Consider the following 15,977-nt stretch of genomic DNA (forward strand, 5'->3'; position numbering starts at 1 on the left):
AGTACTGTAAATTTAACCAGAGAAAATGTGGTTATCTCGTTCTGTTCACACGATTCTTGTTACATTTCTTGACTGTCTTTACTGTAGGGGTCCTTAACTATGTTAAAATTCATGTGAAAAAAAGTAAAATAATTGTCCATTTGCCTAACCCCGGCAAAATGTGCACACAAGACTTTTAAGCCCTATGAGGTTGGGTACAAAGACCATATAACCTAGAAGCCTTCGGCGTCCACTGTTTAAGAAATGAGAAAAAGGATTGATTATATACTAATAATATCATCCAATACATAAGATAAATTTGTTAACTTTTAAAATAATTATCAAACAGTAATTTGTGATTGAATAAAATTGTTTTATATTATCGGTGCATAGACATTAAACTCTTAAGAAATTAGTACATTCATGTTTTTTTTTCTTGAGTTCTTGCAATAAAATAAAGGTCACCAATGGAAGGTAATACTGGCATTCATGAGCAAGGATAAGCAAGAAAGGCACGAAATGTCACTAACTGTCCCTGAGGCTAGGTGAGTTGCACTGGTTTGAGTTTAGGTTATGAGATTCAAAGCATGTTTGAGATCTAATTCTCCTCGTTAATTGAAAGTAAACAGTTATAACTTGCATGTTTTTCTATTTATTTCTTTTAAAAAAAACCATGGTTTTAAGCAAAATTGACGGTTCTTTTTTGTCCATTTCTTCTTTTGGTAACGGCTTTCCGTCAGTGATATTTGAATTGGTTAAGTGCGTTGGGTACCAAATAGGAAGTAAACCATGCTCGGTGATGAATGAGTTTCAAATCAAATTGTAGAACATGAATATAACCATGGAAAACATTGCATGAAATGAACATGCGAAACAATGTTCTAGATTCTCTTGACCATCATCCTTTGGGTAATCTTTTCAAGACTAAGCAATTATTTCAACCTCGAATGTATTGAATTTAAAAGATTTGTTGAAAATCAATACTTGCGGTAAATACCCCTTATTATGTGGACAGTACAGAGATGCAACTCTGCAACTTACTGCACAATACACAAAGTTGGGATAAATGTGATGAGCAAAGAAAAAAGGGTCAATTTAGATTGAGAAAACATTTTGTTTTCACAACCAATTAAAAATATAATATTTTTATTTTATTCTTATCTTTAAATGTTTGAACAGAATATGATACAAAAGCTAAAAAGCTAATGAAATGTCTAAAATAGAAAATAAAAAATAAAACGACATTATTATAAATTATTTGAAAAATAATGCAAAAAAATGTTTTCCTAAACCAAAGAGTTACCATCTTTACTTCATTACTTGGACTTGGGCAGGGAAGAGAAAATTAAATGATAGTAGAATAAAGAGGGAATTCAAAAAAGCAGTGTATTCAATAATAATGCTCTAGGTAAATATAAAACAGCTCAGGATCTAAACACACAAACATGGCATCTTTTAGCACACATATAAGATGAATTGCAAGACTATCATATCTTTCAGGATGTTCCCAGTTCCCTGTTCAAGTAGTCAATGAACATTCTTTTTGCACTATCTGCATCAGAAGGAGGTGGTGGCCCACTTAAACTTGTTTGCCCTGTCAATTTTATGAAGGTACGGCGCATCCTACGAAGCTCTGGAAGCCCAACTGACCTTGAAATGTTAATTACAGGCAAGTCTTTCCCTATGGAAACTCCATTAAGTGGTCCTCCAAGAGCTTGAGATTGTGCTTCTACTATAGCATTTGTGACCTCTTGTGTTGCTTTGTCCAACTCATAGAGAGAATTTGCATCAGAAAAACGCGAGGTTTGAGTTGCAATAGTTGGTTGTAGTATCTTAACATCCCTGGTTTTGGAGTCCACTTTCTTGGTTAAGTAGGAGACAGCATCTACAACAGCAGGGGAAGATTTCTCTGTTGCTTCTCTGTGTGGCCATAATTCAAACAATGGAGAATCCCACCGGTTTCTTCTATCTGGTTTCTCAAACCTTCTTGCCAAATCTTCAAATATCGAATCATCATAATTGGCTTCTCCTTTCTCCCTGCGTTCTTCATTCCATTTCCTGCAAATGGTTTCTTCAACATCACAGAAAACCACACAATATCTGATCCCTGCTGCTCGAGCCAAGCACCATAGCTCGTATCGGTAACCCTTGATGTTATTCAAAGAATCTACTATGATGATGCTATCTTTAGACAGGGACCTATCTACTTCTGACCTAAGCACCCCTCTTAAATTCTTCTCCGAAGGCATATTCGCGAAGCTTTGGTTACGATTAAGATGAAAACAAGCTTCGTCTATGATTCTCACTTGAAGTTTTGATTCTGATTCTTTGAGAGCTTCGGCGAGACAGACTGCAGCTTTGGACTTTCCACTGCATGGTTGCCCACACATTACAACCAGTGCCATTTTTAGGACACAACCTGCAATTTATTAATGTAAAACAAGTTAGCAGCAGAAAAAGAAAAAAAAACTCCATCATGAACACCAGACAGAAGAAACATCAACTTCCAATCACATCAAAACCAAATCTCTTCCATGAACAAAAAAGAGCTTATAATCATGGTAGTTAGTACCGTACGATTCACGATATGTATCGCCCGATTCGATATGATTCGAACTGCTACCGATACGAATCGGAGGTTGTCTCGTTTTTCTTCCTGAATCGTGGTTGAGTCTCAGTATCGGGGATGAATCGTGGCTGAATCGCGATTTCCAGACAAATCGCGCGATTCTTCGCCTGCGCAGACTCGTCGGAGATCGGAATCGCTGGATATGCCGCGGTGGATTCCAGGATCGTGAAGATGCGCGTGTTTCCGCGTCGCAATTTTCTCAGCAGTGGCAGAGCGGAGTCAAGGTATTTTCAGATTTAGGGTTCTTGTCAAGAAGATGCTGATGTTTTGGGCTTGTGGGTCTAGGACAAATTGGGCCCACATCATTTTTAAACATAGGGTGTTGCTAGGTGCACCCAGATTTTTTTAAAATACCAAAATTATCCCTACGTTTTTTTTCGCATTTATGATAGGTGTGCGTGAGGATGATCCGTAAATCGTACGGATTAAGTTAATTTATATGTTGATATTAAACATACGGATCAACTTGATCAATAAAAGACTTACGGATCAAGTTGATATGTAAGCCTTTTATGGATCAACTTAAAAGGCTTACGGATCAAAGATATTTTTATCATTTCATCTTAAGTATTGGGTGCACCAACAATAATGCTGGATGCACCTAGCAACACCCTTAAACTTAGTAACCCTCCCTTAGGTGCCTTTTTATAACCTAATAAGGATTTAGATATGTTTTTTATTTTAAGCAAATTATACTCGTCTTTCCTATGAATTTAGGACTTGTTATATGCACATCTTTTTCTTATTTTCACCCTACACTAATTCTCCTTAATTTTTCATCATATATTACACTGAGACCTTCTAACCCCTCAAAATAGTTAGAGTTAACTAAAGCTAACATGTGCTTAGCACATGCTTTTAAATTAACTTTTTAATCTAAAATACCATTATCTCGGAACTTCATCACCGTACCTAACAACTCAAATCGTTGATAACTCATCTAACTCTATGATACAGGAAAAACTATTTTCTTCAAGTTCATCACAATATCAACAATTTTTTTAAAAAGGTAAAACAAAATTAATTAATTTATTTATGAAAGGAGGCTCTCTTGAACACTCGCACTTACAATTTCACCCGTGCAGCACCCCACTATAACACGAATCAGGAATTACGCTCTTGCATGTTCTAATATTGAAATTAAACAAAATTAGAAATTTATTGCCTCTTGAATTTACTTGGAATTTACATAACATATTCAAGAGGAAGAAATAATTTGTAGGAATTTTCAACACAAATTACATACACTAATATACATGTGATAAAAGAAAAAAAAAATTATTTTAAAATTTACCTTTATCACTTTAAATACAATACAATTGACCAATTTATATCAATTGTTAGCCTATTTAATGAAGTATGTTATAGCATGTTTCGTACCTTTTCATATTCCTTGAAAAACTCCATTTTGTTACCTCGAGAACATATATCCTAAATTGTATTTTTGCATTAGTATGAACAGAAATATCGTTGGAGTGGAAAAGTGTGTTTTGAACAAAAAATACTACTTGATTTTGGGTAAAAAAAAAATGATACTTCATTTCAATAGTATTGATTTTATGCATAAAAGTAAACTTGTGAAAATAAATAATTTAAAAGTATAGCCCTCGAAATTTTCAAAAGTATACCTATATTCTCACTTTAAAAGTAATTTTAGTTTACCATTCAAACAAAGTTCTATATCATTTTCGAAATATATCATTGTTCATGTATACAAATCAATTTGTTAACTTTTATTCTCAACATTAAATCTTCAAAATCTAAAAAGGACACCCTTTTTTTTCCATAAAAAAATGCTCTTAACTGAATCCATTAACTTTTATGATTAGGAACAGAATGAAACACAAAAAGACAGTCACTTTTTGAGCTACAGGAATAAATAAATTGGTCTAAATTATTTGGAACAAACTCTAATATACTCTGAAAAACTAGCCAGTATCACAAGCAAGTCATGGGTGACCAAAACAATTGGAGATTTTCCCATGTGTTGTCTTCAACATGAAACTGTGTAGGCTAACAACTTATCCTCATTTATTTGCAGGATCTGAATATTTAAGACTAGCGACACAGAGGATATAACCAGGGCAGGTAAATTTTCCCAATAAATACCCCTAGAGTGATGGATCCAAGAATATTTCCAATGGACATATCAACATTACAATCCCTCAAAATCCATATCATTACAGACATGCCTCCCAATGAGAGTCTGAATACTCCTTTGCATCGTTATACTGCCACTTTTCACATATCAGACACAGACCAAAGATAAGCTTCTCTATCTCTAGCTTGCTTCTCATTTGTTCTCTTGAACATATCCTTTTCGAACCCTACAAACAGCAGAAGATAAGTCAATCATTTAAGACTATTTCCATGAGAAAAGTCAAGGTAAAATCAAAGCACAAAAAAGTATGGCGAATATGAACCCACCATTACTACGATCAACACCATCCCAGTGTCGTCCAGGCCTTATTCCATATCGATTTGGAGCAGCGTCTAAACCTCGTTTTAACCAGCTGTGATTCGGAATATCCTGAGGGATTACAAAACCCGATTCCTTCATCTTTTCATTTTCCCCCAAGTTCGGAAGAACAGGCTCTGGATATTTTTTCTGCAAATGACAATTGACACAAAATATATGTCAGAACTGATCAAACTCCTCCATCTATGTGTCAACTGACGAACAATATGAGTTGCTTAGCATTACCTTTACCAGATGTGCCATAGGATCACCCCACCTTAATCTCTCCTTCAGCATTTTGTCTAGTTCAGGATCATCTCTGAAAGAAAACAGAAGTAAATGCAGCATAAGAGATAGGAAGAAGAGTTGACACAAGCCGGGAAGAGTTGATACAAACCATGAAGAGTTGCTTGTTACGTTGCATTCATTCCAATAGCTGAATCAAGAATAATTTGTACCAAATATGAAAATTTTACTTGATATGTATCAAATCATTCCACTACCCATAATCCCATATCCGCCAAAGGATCTGAGACTTGTCAGATTTTAACAGCTTTTTTTTTTTTTAGAAAAAAGGATCTTCAACAATTCACAAATATGTTTTCATGGAGAATCCAAGCATATAAATATCAAATATGTATCCAACATTGATATGGGGGATGCATGTTTTAGTGCTTTATGGTTTGGAATTTTGGATTTGCAATTAAATATTTTTGTTTTATGAATTTTTTATGCATATTTAATATGTATTGTACACATACCATATCATATTTTTTTAAGAATAATTGTCACTGACTCACTGTGTCACATACATATTGCATATCTGATACCCCATATCGTGTTTGTGGGTCATAGGTTGCAACAATGCTATGATAACAAATTTAGAACAATCTAGAAGTTGTGTTTCTAAGTACTTTATGTATACCTGGTCCGTGCAAAAGGCTTCTCCTTCTCAAGTTCTAGTTCCTTTAGCCTAGCCTCAGCTTCACGCTTTTGAGCTAAGCCCTTGCCCCATTCTATTTCTATCTCCTGAAAATCACAAAGATAGCTAAGAATTCAGCTTGCCTGCTTTCATGGGAAAACATGAATAACATCAATGTTCTAACATTCAACTTCAATTACAGCATAGGGACAAAATGACAACAAATATGAGACAGTTTCTTGTCCTCTTAATGTAATATTAGTAGCAATAATATCATCAAAAAGCACCAAAGATATATTTTAGTTAATAGATATTTGCATAGGAAAAATAACTTATTGCTCTATTTTATTAGGAAAAATTTAGATAATTCACTCTATAATAATCAATCTACTGTCTTGAATACAATTTGACCCTTATCATTTCTCTTGTTCTAGCAAGCCAACAAACCTCCTAATCTGTACTTTTCATGGTCATTGTATGTAATCCTTTACAAAACCAATTAACCAACTACACAATTATGCTTGACAAAATTAACATGCAATACTGCTCATTACCAGGTCAACCTTCAGATCATTTTTCAATTTGCAGACAGTCCTCCAAAAATATCCACAATTGAACAAAAACAAACTAAGCAAGTATCTTTTGATCACTCATTACGTACAAACAAAAATTGGATCCTCAGAAAGAATCATACTTTCTATTTTCTAGTTTCTACACATATATGCAGCCAATTACACATTGGAAGTATACAGAAAGCTACATCTAGAAACAATACAGCACTGCTACAAAATTGATGTGGTGCACAAAATACCTTGGGTTTTTCTTCTACTTTCTGTTTTGATTTCAAGTATTCCTCCTTCGAAATGCGTACTCCTGCAAAATTCAGCATGATTCAATAATTCATCTTATCACAAAGACATCAAATTAAATACGTTGAACAGAAACATCAACTAAAAATTGACTAGAATTCTGACCTTTTACTTTATCACGATATACAGGTTCAGCACCACGCCCACTTATGGAAGGGTCCATCTGTTTGAATCTGCACAAATCACAGTTATCAATGAATCAATCCCATATAGCAATGTGGGGCAGCTGGCACAAATGCCGCCATAGCAAGATAGTGGGATGGCCATGATTGTGAAATTCTAGATGAAAGTATATCTGTCATAATATTCATATATGAATGCTCAAAAATAAATAAAACAATAAATTACCAAAAATAAAATTCATTATTAATCAAAGGTCACAAGGACAGAGAACAGAATGAAAGGGAGGACAGCAAAACATTTATGGACAGAGAACAGAGAACAAAACAGAAATGACAGAACAGAGTTTGGCAGGAAAGACCCCTTGGATGATGCAACAAAGGGAAACAAATGGGATATTTTTAACCCCTTTTATCAGTCACATCTGCAACTTCTGCGATTTCAAATGTTTTTTGAATTTTTGGTATGATAGCAGCCATGACTGCCACAAAGGAAGAACAGGACAAAATCAAGAAAGAATAGTGGACAATACAATGCAACGCTCAGCCACAGTAGATAAAGATAACTATGACATAACATAATACATTTTTAGTCAGAAAAGGCTTTCCCCAGCATGTGACATAATACTATTCCTGGGTCTCTACCTAATGGCTTAAGATTATAGAATAATTGGTCTCAGACTCTCAGACATGCAATATTTTATTAGTTCTACATATCCTGATAACTGAATTTTAATATTGATAGTTAAAAAAGCAAAAAAAATACAATAACACAAACTAAAATATACTAGTAATAAACAGCCAACAAGAAAAGGAAACAGGCATTACACTTAAAATTTTGGAAATGTGATTGCTTCAGTGAAGCATGTGGTTTATTTTCCTACCAATAGCAGCCCTTTTCTGAAAATAAAAGAGTCGATCCCAATGTAGCTGTTGGTATTCCTAGTAAATACTCAACACCTTTAGTAAATATAATAAGAAAAAGATCATATGCTTGCTGCATTTAGTTTAAGTGTTTGACCAATCCCTAAAACTAATGGACTAGAAATTTGATTGTGTATGCTGTAGGTATAAATTCATGAGACTTAAGAGAGGATTTCTCCCAAGTCAATCACACTAGAAAAACTCCTATTCAAGTGTAGCCACAGTCAATAAATAGTTAAAACCGACTAGAAATTTGATTGTGTATGCTGTAGTTATAAATTCATGAGACTTATAGAGGATTTCTCCCAAGTTATTCAAATCAGAAAAACTCCTATTCAAGTGTAGTCATAGTCAATAAGCAGTAAACAGCCTTTGTTTCTGATCATGGAAGCAAGACTTTTGTCCAGGCCAGATAAAAATATCTCAGTAATCCATAGTACCATAACCACGTAAAAAACATACTTAGAACTACAAAATCATTATATTAAGCAAGGATAATAACAAATATCCATTTAGTATGTAAGAACATGTGCTTGGAAAACATTATAAAATAACTGAACAATTACCTCAACATATCATCCCTCTTCTTTCTGTCAATCTCGTCCCTGATATCCTTACCAGAAATTAAACCTGTTTTACCAGCAGGATTGGACAACTCCTTGGGATTTTTCCTTGGTGGAGAAAGGTCACGATCCAAAGATGGATGTGAAACAACTTTAACTGAAGGACTAGGTGAACGATGGCGAGAAAGATCAGACGAACCCAGTCTTGCAACATTCTTCTGAATTTTCCTTGGGGGTGAAAGGTCTGATACTGATGATCCATGTAAAGCATCTCGAGAAGGAGAATCATGACGACCTCGTCGTGGCGGAGAGAGATCTTGAGGTGAATGGCGGTGAGAAAGATCAGATAAACCTAATCTTTCAACCTTTTTCTGGTTTTTCCTGGGGGGTGAAAGGTCTGATGCCACAGATCTATGTGAAACATCTTCAGAGGGAGAATCATGACGACCTCGTCTAGGTGGAGAGATATCTTGCAAATCAGAAGTCTCATAATCATGACGACCTCGTCGAGGTGGAGAGAGATGTTGAGGTGAACGAGAGTGAGAAATATTAGACAAACCCGGTCTTGGAGCATTCTTCTGGATTTTCCTTGGGGGTGAAAGGTCTGATGCCACAGATCCATGTAAAGCATCTTGAGAGGGAGAATCATGACGGCCTCGTCGTCGAGGTGGAGATATGTCTTGCAAATCAGAAGTCCCATAATCTGGTGATGGGGTGTCATTGCGTTTCAGCTGTTGATGAGGTGATAAATCAGCACCCTTTCTTTTACGAGGTGGAGACATATCATTGATTGAGTTAATAGGATTTTCTGAGTTAGAAGAAAGTGAAACCCAACCACTTCCATCCTCAGATATAGCATGATAAGGACGTCTGGCCCTCACCTGCTCAAGCCTTTTCATACGCTTCACTTCAATGTCTTCATCAATTAGTGGCTTCTCCTCATCTACATAAACCAATAAAATATGACTATATGAAATAGTAGTATAATACAGAAATCAACAATCGTAAATTGTCTAACAAGAACTAATATCTATATTTGTATTATATACCTGATGAGTTATCATTGTTTTCTTCTCCAAGATCTATGGGTTTCTGCCATGTGGGATCTTCATCCACAACTAATAAGCCAGTGGCTTGTGGTTGACTTTTCTTCTTCTGCTTCTTCTTCTTATTTTTCTTCTTTTCTTCTTCAGTGTTACTTTCGTACCTTTTCAGATAATCCTTCAACGAATTGGACCCCATTGTTTAAGTCAACAATGTCGAAACTTCAGCCTCTGTACCATAATGTTAAGTTTTATTAGGTGACGCTTCAAAGACTTTTCAGAAAGTTCATAGCAGTAAAACTGAGACTGTAATCTATGCAACATCCAATCCAACCATGACAGAAGAGCTAGGACTCAACAGGCTAAGGTTACAGTTTACGTAGGGCAGTTAAAAGGTAGAAATTGGTGAATTAAGGGGTGAATGTGAAACGTAGAATAGCTATTAGAATCTTACGATTCACATAATTCGAATCCTATGATTCAATCTATTCATATCATAAGATGACTTTGAATCTTACGATACATAAATGAATCGGGGCTATTAAGGGAGTTAACAGCTCAACAATTTAATTTTGAAAAAAACAAAAACAAGATAATGTATGAAAACAAAGGAAAATAGAGAACAGAGATAGAGAAAGGACCTGAGTAGTGGTTGTTGGTTACGTTCCTCTCTCCCTCCCTTCTCTGTCTCTCACACTCTCATCTCCGATATCCCTGCTCCTTCGCGCACAGTTGCACTGTCACGGTGGTGGCACTGCTACCGTCACAGCCTCTCCTTCTCTCTCAAACGCAATTGAGAAAGGGGACTAGGGATTTGAAAGTTCTTGTCAAATTAAGGTTATAAAATCCTACATTATTTATAATTTATATTTTATATTTTATATTTTATATTTTATATTTTAAATTTCACAACTTTGTTTCATATATATATAACATATTTTTTAAATATAAACAAATATCAACTATAAAATTAGATTTTTATAATTGTTCAATACTTCAATTTAACCAAATTTTGTGCATAAGATCACCCCAATGTTGAAAATATCCAATATATATTAGGTTTAAATATATTTTAGGTTTTATAAATATGATTAAATTATTTTTTTTTCTTAAAAGTTTTGTTAATTTTCGCTCTTATAAATTTATTTATTTTTAAACGGTCTCTGTGACCATTTAATAGTGACACAACATACATCTAATTATCAATATATTATATTAAATTATATCATATCGATATTATTATTCTTAATAAAAAAAATATCAGTATTATATAAATTTATAAAAATTAAAATCAATAAAAAAAATAGATAACAAAAGAAAAATTTAATCACATTTACAAATTTTTACCATATGTTTTAACTCGGACATGTAATTGTAACAAAATCATAAAATATGAACATTATAAGAGTAAGTCTATAAGTCTGTCTTTCACTCTGATTCAGAAAAACAGAAGGGGGAAAAAAAAGAATGCTCATGGTTTAGATTTTTTTAATTAATTATCCATCAAAATAATTATCTTCGAATTCTTCTTCTATATGTCTTTGGAACTTTTCTTGTGATACGAACAATAAGATGTTTCACCATAAATTGAATTGTCTGTTCTTTCTTCTCATGGGCAATGAATTGTTCTTGTTTTTGTATCATGTACTTTTCTTTATGCTACAAACACTAATTGTGATTAGTATTTATTAGATAATTAATTTCCACACGCAATAACATATCATCAGCCTTACATTTGCAATGAATTTAAATTCAATCTTCATTTCTCCATTGTAAGTGTCATCTTCAAGGACCACATTATATGCAGTTGGTCTTATTTCTATATTTTTCTTATCATTTCCTTTAAAGATGATTTCTGCTTTATGAGAAAATAAATCATGCAAAACATATAAATCTTTTTTTTCTGAAGGAAAAGCGTGTCTTGAGAAAATTGTTTCTTTATAGTCCCAATCAACTAATTTAAATGTTATATTATGGATAATATTAAAAAAACTATAAAAAATTATGAATAATATTAATGATATGTTGAATAAGTATATCAATTAAAAAAATAAAAATTTGATTTATATACAATGTAAAAGTCTTGTATATTGTTGTCAAAACATAAATTACCATATACGATAAAAAAAATTACTTTTATAATAATTAATATAAACATTATACTTGTATACTTTTAAATTAATTAATAATTAAAAAATTATATTGAAAAAATATAAAAATTAAACTCTTAAAATTATAAAACTTTTTAAAGGGTATCGTGGCCTTCTAAATCTAGGTCCCTTTCTATAGACATCAAAATAACGGGGGAGAAAATTTGTGTAGAAAGGAATTACTTGGCTTCACCAACAAATCCACCATTTGTGAAGAGTTCTGTGTCCATGATTTTACACTTAAAATGGGTTGAATTCTTGCAATCAAACGGTGAAAAATCAAATATATAAACTTGGTCACTGTATTAGTAGAATTAATGTGGATATATATAGAGAGAGAGAAGGGGGGAGGGAGGGAGGGAATGTGTTAGTTCAAGCCTCATATATAAAGAAATTATCTTATGATTTTATCAATTTCACATGATATATAATTAAGTTTATTAACTTTTTATCGTAAACTAAAAAAATTCGATTATATGTTATGTAAAAAATGATTAGAACACTACGCCATAATCTTGGATCGTGTAATAATTTCTCTCGTATACGAACATGTACTATAACTTGGTGAAACTTTGCTTCTTTGAGTCTGAGTTTCGCACTCAATTACCACATAGTTGGAAGGTGTTTCTGTAATTATTGGTTCAAAGAAATTAACGAAAAATGAATAGTTTTCTGAAAAATAAAAAATAACGTTTTAGATTCATGGAAACAATATATTGAAATTAGCACACTAAAGTGAAAATAAAGGAAAGATATCAACAAGGTTTGTGTGTGCAATTCCTATAGCATTAACAAGATCAGTACTTCCAGAATTTCTGTTTTCCTTTCAATATTTTTGTATTTTTTTTAGTACCATAAATCTTTGTGTTTGATTATGGATCTTAAAGATGAAATTTTTAAAAAATATTTTAGTCATTAAGAGAAAGGTGGCAGTTTGACAAGTTCACTTAACTTACGGATAAGTTGAGGTTACCAATTACCATAAAGTTAGTAAGTATATATGTGATAGCTGGTTTTTACACGAAGTATGTTATTAATAGTATCCTTTTTCAGTTTCAATGACTAATAATTTATTCAGTCGGAGTTAGACTTTATGTTAGATTGATTATTCATTTAATTTGCATAACACGTCTTGTTGTTTTTTGGCTTTTCCTTGTTTTAAACTTGTTCTTTTTATATAAAATGATGAGAATGAAAATGTGACCTTAATCTTATGCTAAAGAAGTACAAAGAAAAAAAGAAGTTATTATGCATTTTTATATAAATTTAATTATAATGTCCTAACAATATAAATATTTTTTACATTATTATCCAATCATGATTTATCACATATTAAAAAATTATTAATTTTCATAATAATTAATTAAATGTTGTCATTAATTTTTTTGATTAGATAATAATATATTTTTGTATGGAATTAGCTAATGATATAAATGACTATATAATAATAAATTAATAATAATAATATGTGATTAAATAATTATATATAATAATTAAAAGTGGTAAATTTACTTACACTAATATTTATGCAAATAATATATTTGTGGAATCATCTTTCCGAAAGCATAAAAACATAATTGTAAAATAACCTTTGTAAAATTATGCAAACATACTTTCGGAAAGGTGTTTATGGGAAGGGTAAAATAATTAATGTCTTTAAGAAAGACATTTTTAGAAGTAGAAGAAAAAAACAATGACTTATGACAAACTTTTATAGAATAGGGTAGTATTCTATACCTTTCTTTCATCTTCGACTTTGTCTGCACCTTCTTCCCTGCATTGGAGTTGTCAACAATGGTGTTGGGTGGTAGACTAGAGGAGTAGTTTTGTCTGTTTGGGTGTTTTGGAGGTGCATCAAGCAAAAAAGAGAGGTGCAGAAAGTAAAAGCCTATATTGAGCCGTGTCTTTGGACTTTCAACATCCATGCTCCATTCCAGACCGAATGTTGCGTATATATTTTCAACACAAAAGAAAGAAAATGCAGCGTTTGAAACGTCATTAATATTTTTTCATTTTCTCATACTTTCATTGGCATTGGAAACATTACTCCCCTATAAATATAGGAGAATGCTCCTTCTGTAAAATATCTCAATTGAGTATAGAAGATAGAATTTGTATTCAGCAAAAAACAGAAGATAGAATTTGTGTAAAATAAGACATGGGTTTTCTTTTCCTATTTGTTTTACAAATTCAAATGCACAAAGAAATGATGAAATTGCATCACCCATTATCATCATCATCATTAAATATTTCTCCCTTTTGATCTTTAAGTTTGTCTTCATAAAATAATATTTAAATTAAGTAAAAGCAAAAATACTTGTATTTTTCCCATTTCACATGTTTTTTTACAATCTTTATTATTTTTTTATTCAAACATCATGAGTTGGATTTTATAATTTTAATCTAAATAAATAATTTCCACATCTTGAATTGGTCAAAAAGGATTTAAAATCACCTTCCAAAATAAAAAAAATATTGTTTTATAAAAATCATTTTAACTCACTTTGAAAATAAACTAAATTAAACCTTTAAAACATAAAATACCAAATTGAATATATTCTAAAACATAAAGGATTAAAAGTGTATTTTAGCCTAATATATATGCAAAATTTTAATATATAATTAATATTTCTTATGATACAAAAATATAACACTATTGAATATGAAAAACAATGTGTTAAAGAAATAATATATTAGATGAATAAATAATTGTATACACAGACACACACACACACACATATATATATATATATATATATTAAGATAACAAAAGAGAATGACAATATAATTTCGTATAAATTGAAATGACCACTGCATGCCAGCTAGGTATGCCCCTTCCTACGCCCCTGGGTATGGTGTCTTTAGTTCGTTTATGTCTTAAAGAGTGTGAAATTTTTTTGGAAGCATTACGTTCAAAACAAACACACTTAGAAGAATGAAAACGAAGTTACACATTATCACGTGTTTATGCAGTATGTGTATTCACTAAGCCCCACTCTTTTAACTTGTATAGACATTTTGGCTTTACTGTATATATAAACACTGTCTTCTGGTAAATAAATAACTTTTAATGCTTATTAACATTTTCTATTTTGAAATAAAATTAACTTTTCTCTTCAAAAAATAATTTAGCTGTATTTTTTTTTAAAAAAAAAAAGAACAATAGATGAGTCAATTAAAATTTTATAAGTTGAAAAGTTTAGGCTTTGTTTGTTTTGTCGTTACGTGAATTCTAATACATTTCACTGCATAAGTAATATTAATACACGAGTTGTTTCTCCAAACGCTGATGAAAGATAACACACTAATAAAACAAACATGTACTTAGTAGTTGTATACTTGTATCGAATAAAAAGGAGAGTAGAAGAACAACATATGATATTGCAATGGAAACATTAGATTCTGTTCTAAAGAGTACAGGCATGTTTTTGGTGTGGTCAGAAGCAATTTCTTGTAATATAACTTGTCCTTTTTGTTGCTTGGGCACTACATGTGCTTTAATTAGCAATCTTCATTAGTAATATTTGTTCACTTAGCTTTTTTTTTTAAAATATATATAAAAACAAATGTTTAGCTATTCTGTATATCAATTCGTAACTTGATAATAAAGTTGAATATGGCATTTGGGTAATTGCCAAAAAACAATGGGTGAACAAACGTGCGAGACAAACAATAACTTGATTTTTTCAATAGAAATATTGCAAATGATTCGGAGGGATGGCTGTGAGATGTTTTTGATAGAGCATGTGAAATGTTTAGGGATAAAGGGATCGATGTTGTGATAGTGGTGAAGAAGATAGAATTGGACTCGAGGATAGATACAAATATTTTTTTTAAAAAAAAATTGTTATACTTTACTGTTTATTTAAGTGATTTTTGATATTTTTAAGAATTAAATAAAATTATAATCATTCTAGTAAAAAAAAACGAATTATTTTAATTAACTTCATTCTCATTTTTCAGTCTTTTTAATGTTTTCCCTTTATTGCTAAATTTATATCTAATGTTTTGTGAAAGAAATACATTTTTTTCTGGATTTAATTTTTGTAATATAGTTATTTAACATCATGTTTATTTATTTGATACATATATAAAATTAGTAATTAAATTTATAAATACAGTTATAGATATTTTTATAAATAAAACCATTTTTATTATATTTTCCAATATTATACAGGATATAAGAATAAAATAAAATAATTTTATTTACATAAAATTTTTTATCACATGATAAGAAAATAAAAAAGATATTTTATTTGAAATAAAAGTATTTATTACAATGAAAAAAAAATCTTTTCAGCATGCTTTTTTAATTAACTTA

The 15,977-nt window shown here is 31.5% G+C and overlaps 2 protein-coding genes across 3 annotated transcripts; both read right to left on the reverse strand.

The window, feature by feature from the left end:
- Positions 1-1,316: 1,316 nt before the first annotated feature.
- Positions 1,317-2,853, reverse strand: LOC114418437 (protein KTI12 homolog). Of its 2 annotated transcripts, none has more exons than XM_028383773.1 (2): positions 2,552-2,853; positions 1,317-2,398 (listed from the first exon to the last, which is right to left on the reverse strand). In XM_028383773.1, the coding sequence occupies exon 2, from the start codon at positions 2,382-2,384 to the stop codon at positions 1,476-1,478; it is 909 nt and encodes a 302-aa protein (XP_028239574.1). In that variant the 5' UTR covers positions 2,385-2,398; positions 2,552-2,853; the 3' UTR covers positions 1,317-1,475. The 2 variants fall into 2 exon arrangements, with proteins under 2 accessions (XP_028239574.1, XP_028239575.1); XM_028383774.1 differs by having other exon boundaries at positions 2,557-2,851.
- Positions 2,854-4,445: 1,592 nt separating this feature from the next.
- Positions 4,446-10,337, reverse strand: LOC114418439 (BUD13 homolog). Its single transcript, XM_028383775.1, has 9 exons — positions 10,148-10,337; positions 9,513-9,737; positions 8,467-9,406; positions 6,963-7,030; positions 6,800-6,861; positions 5,992-6,095; positions 5,313-5,385; positions 5,036-5,216; positions 4,446-4,935 (listed from the first exon to the last, which is right to left on the reverse strand). Exons 2-9 carry the CDS (start codon positions 9,703-9,705, stop codon positions 4,850-4,852), a joined length of 1,707 nt encoding a protein of 568 aa, XP_028239576.1. The 5' UTR covers positions 9,706-9,737; positions 10,148-10,337; the 3' UTR covers positions 4,446-4,849.
- Positions 10,338-15,977: the final 5,640 nt, after the last annotated feature.

Source organism: Glycine soja, chromosome 7 (assembly GCF_004193775.1).
Source record: "Glycine soja cultivar W05 chromosome 7, ASM419377v2, whole genome shotgun sequence".
NCBI classification, from domain to species: domain Eukaryota; kingdom Viridiplantae; phylum Streptophyta; class Magnoliopsida; order Fabales; family Fabaceae; genus Glycine; species Glycine soja.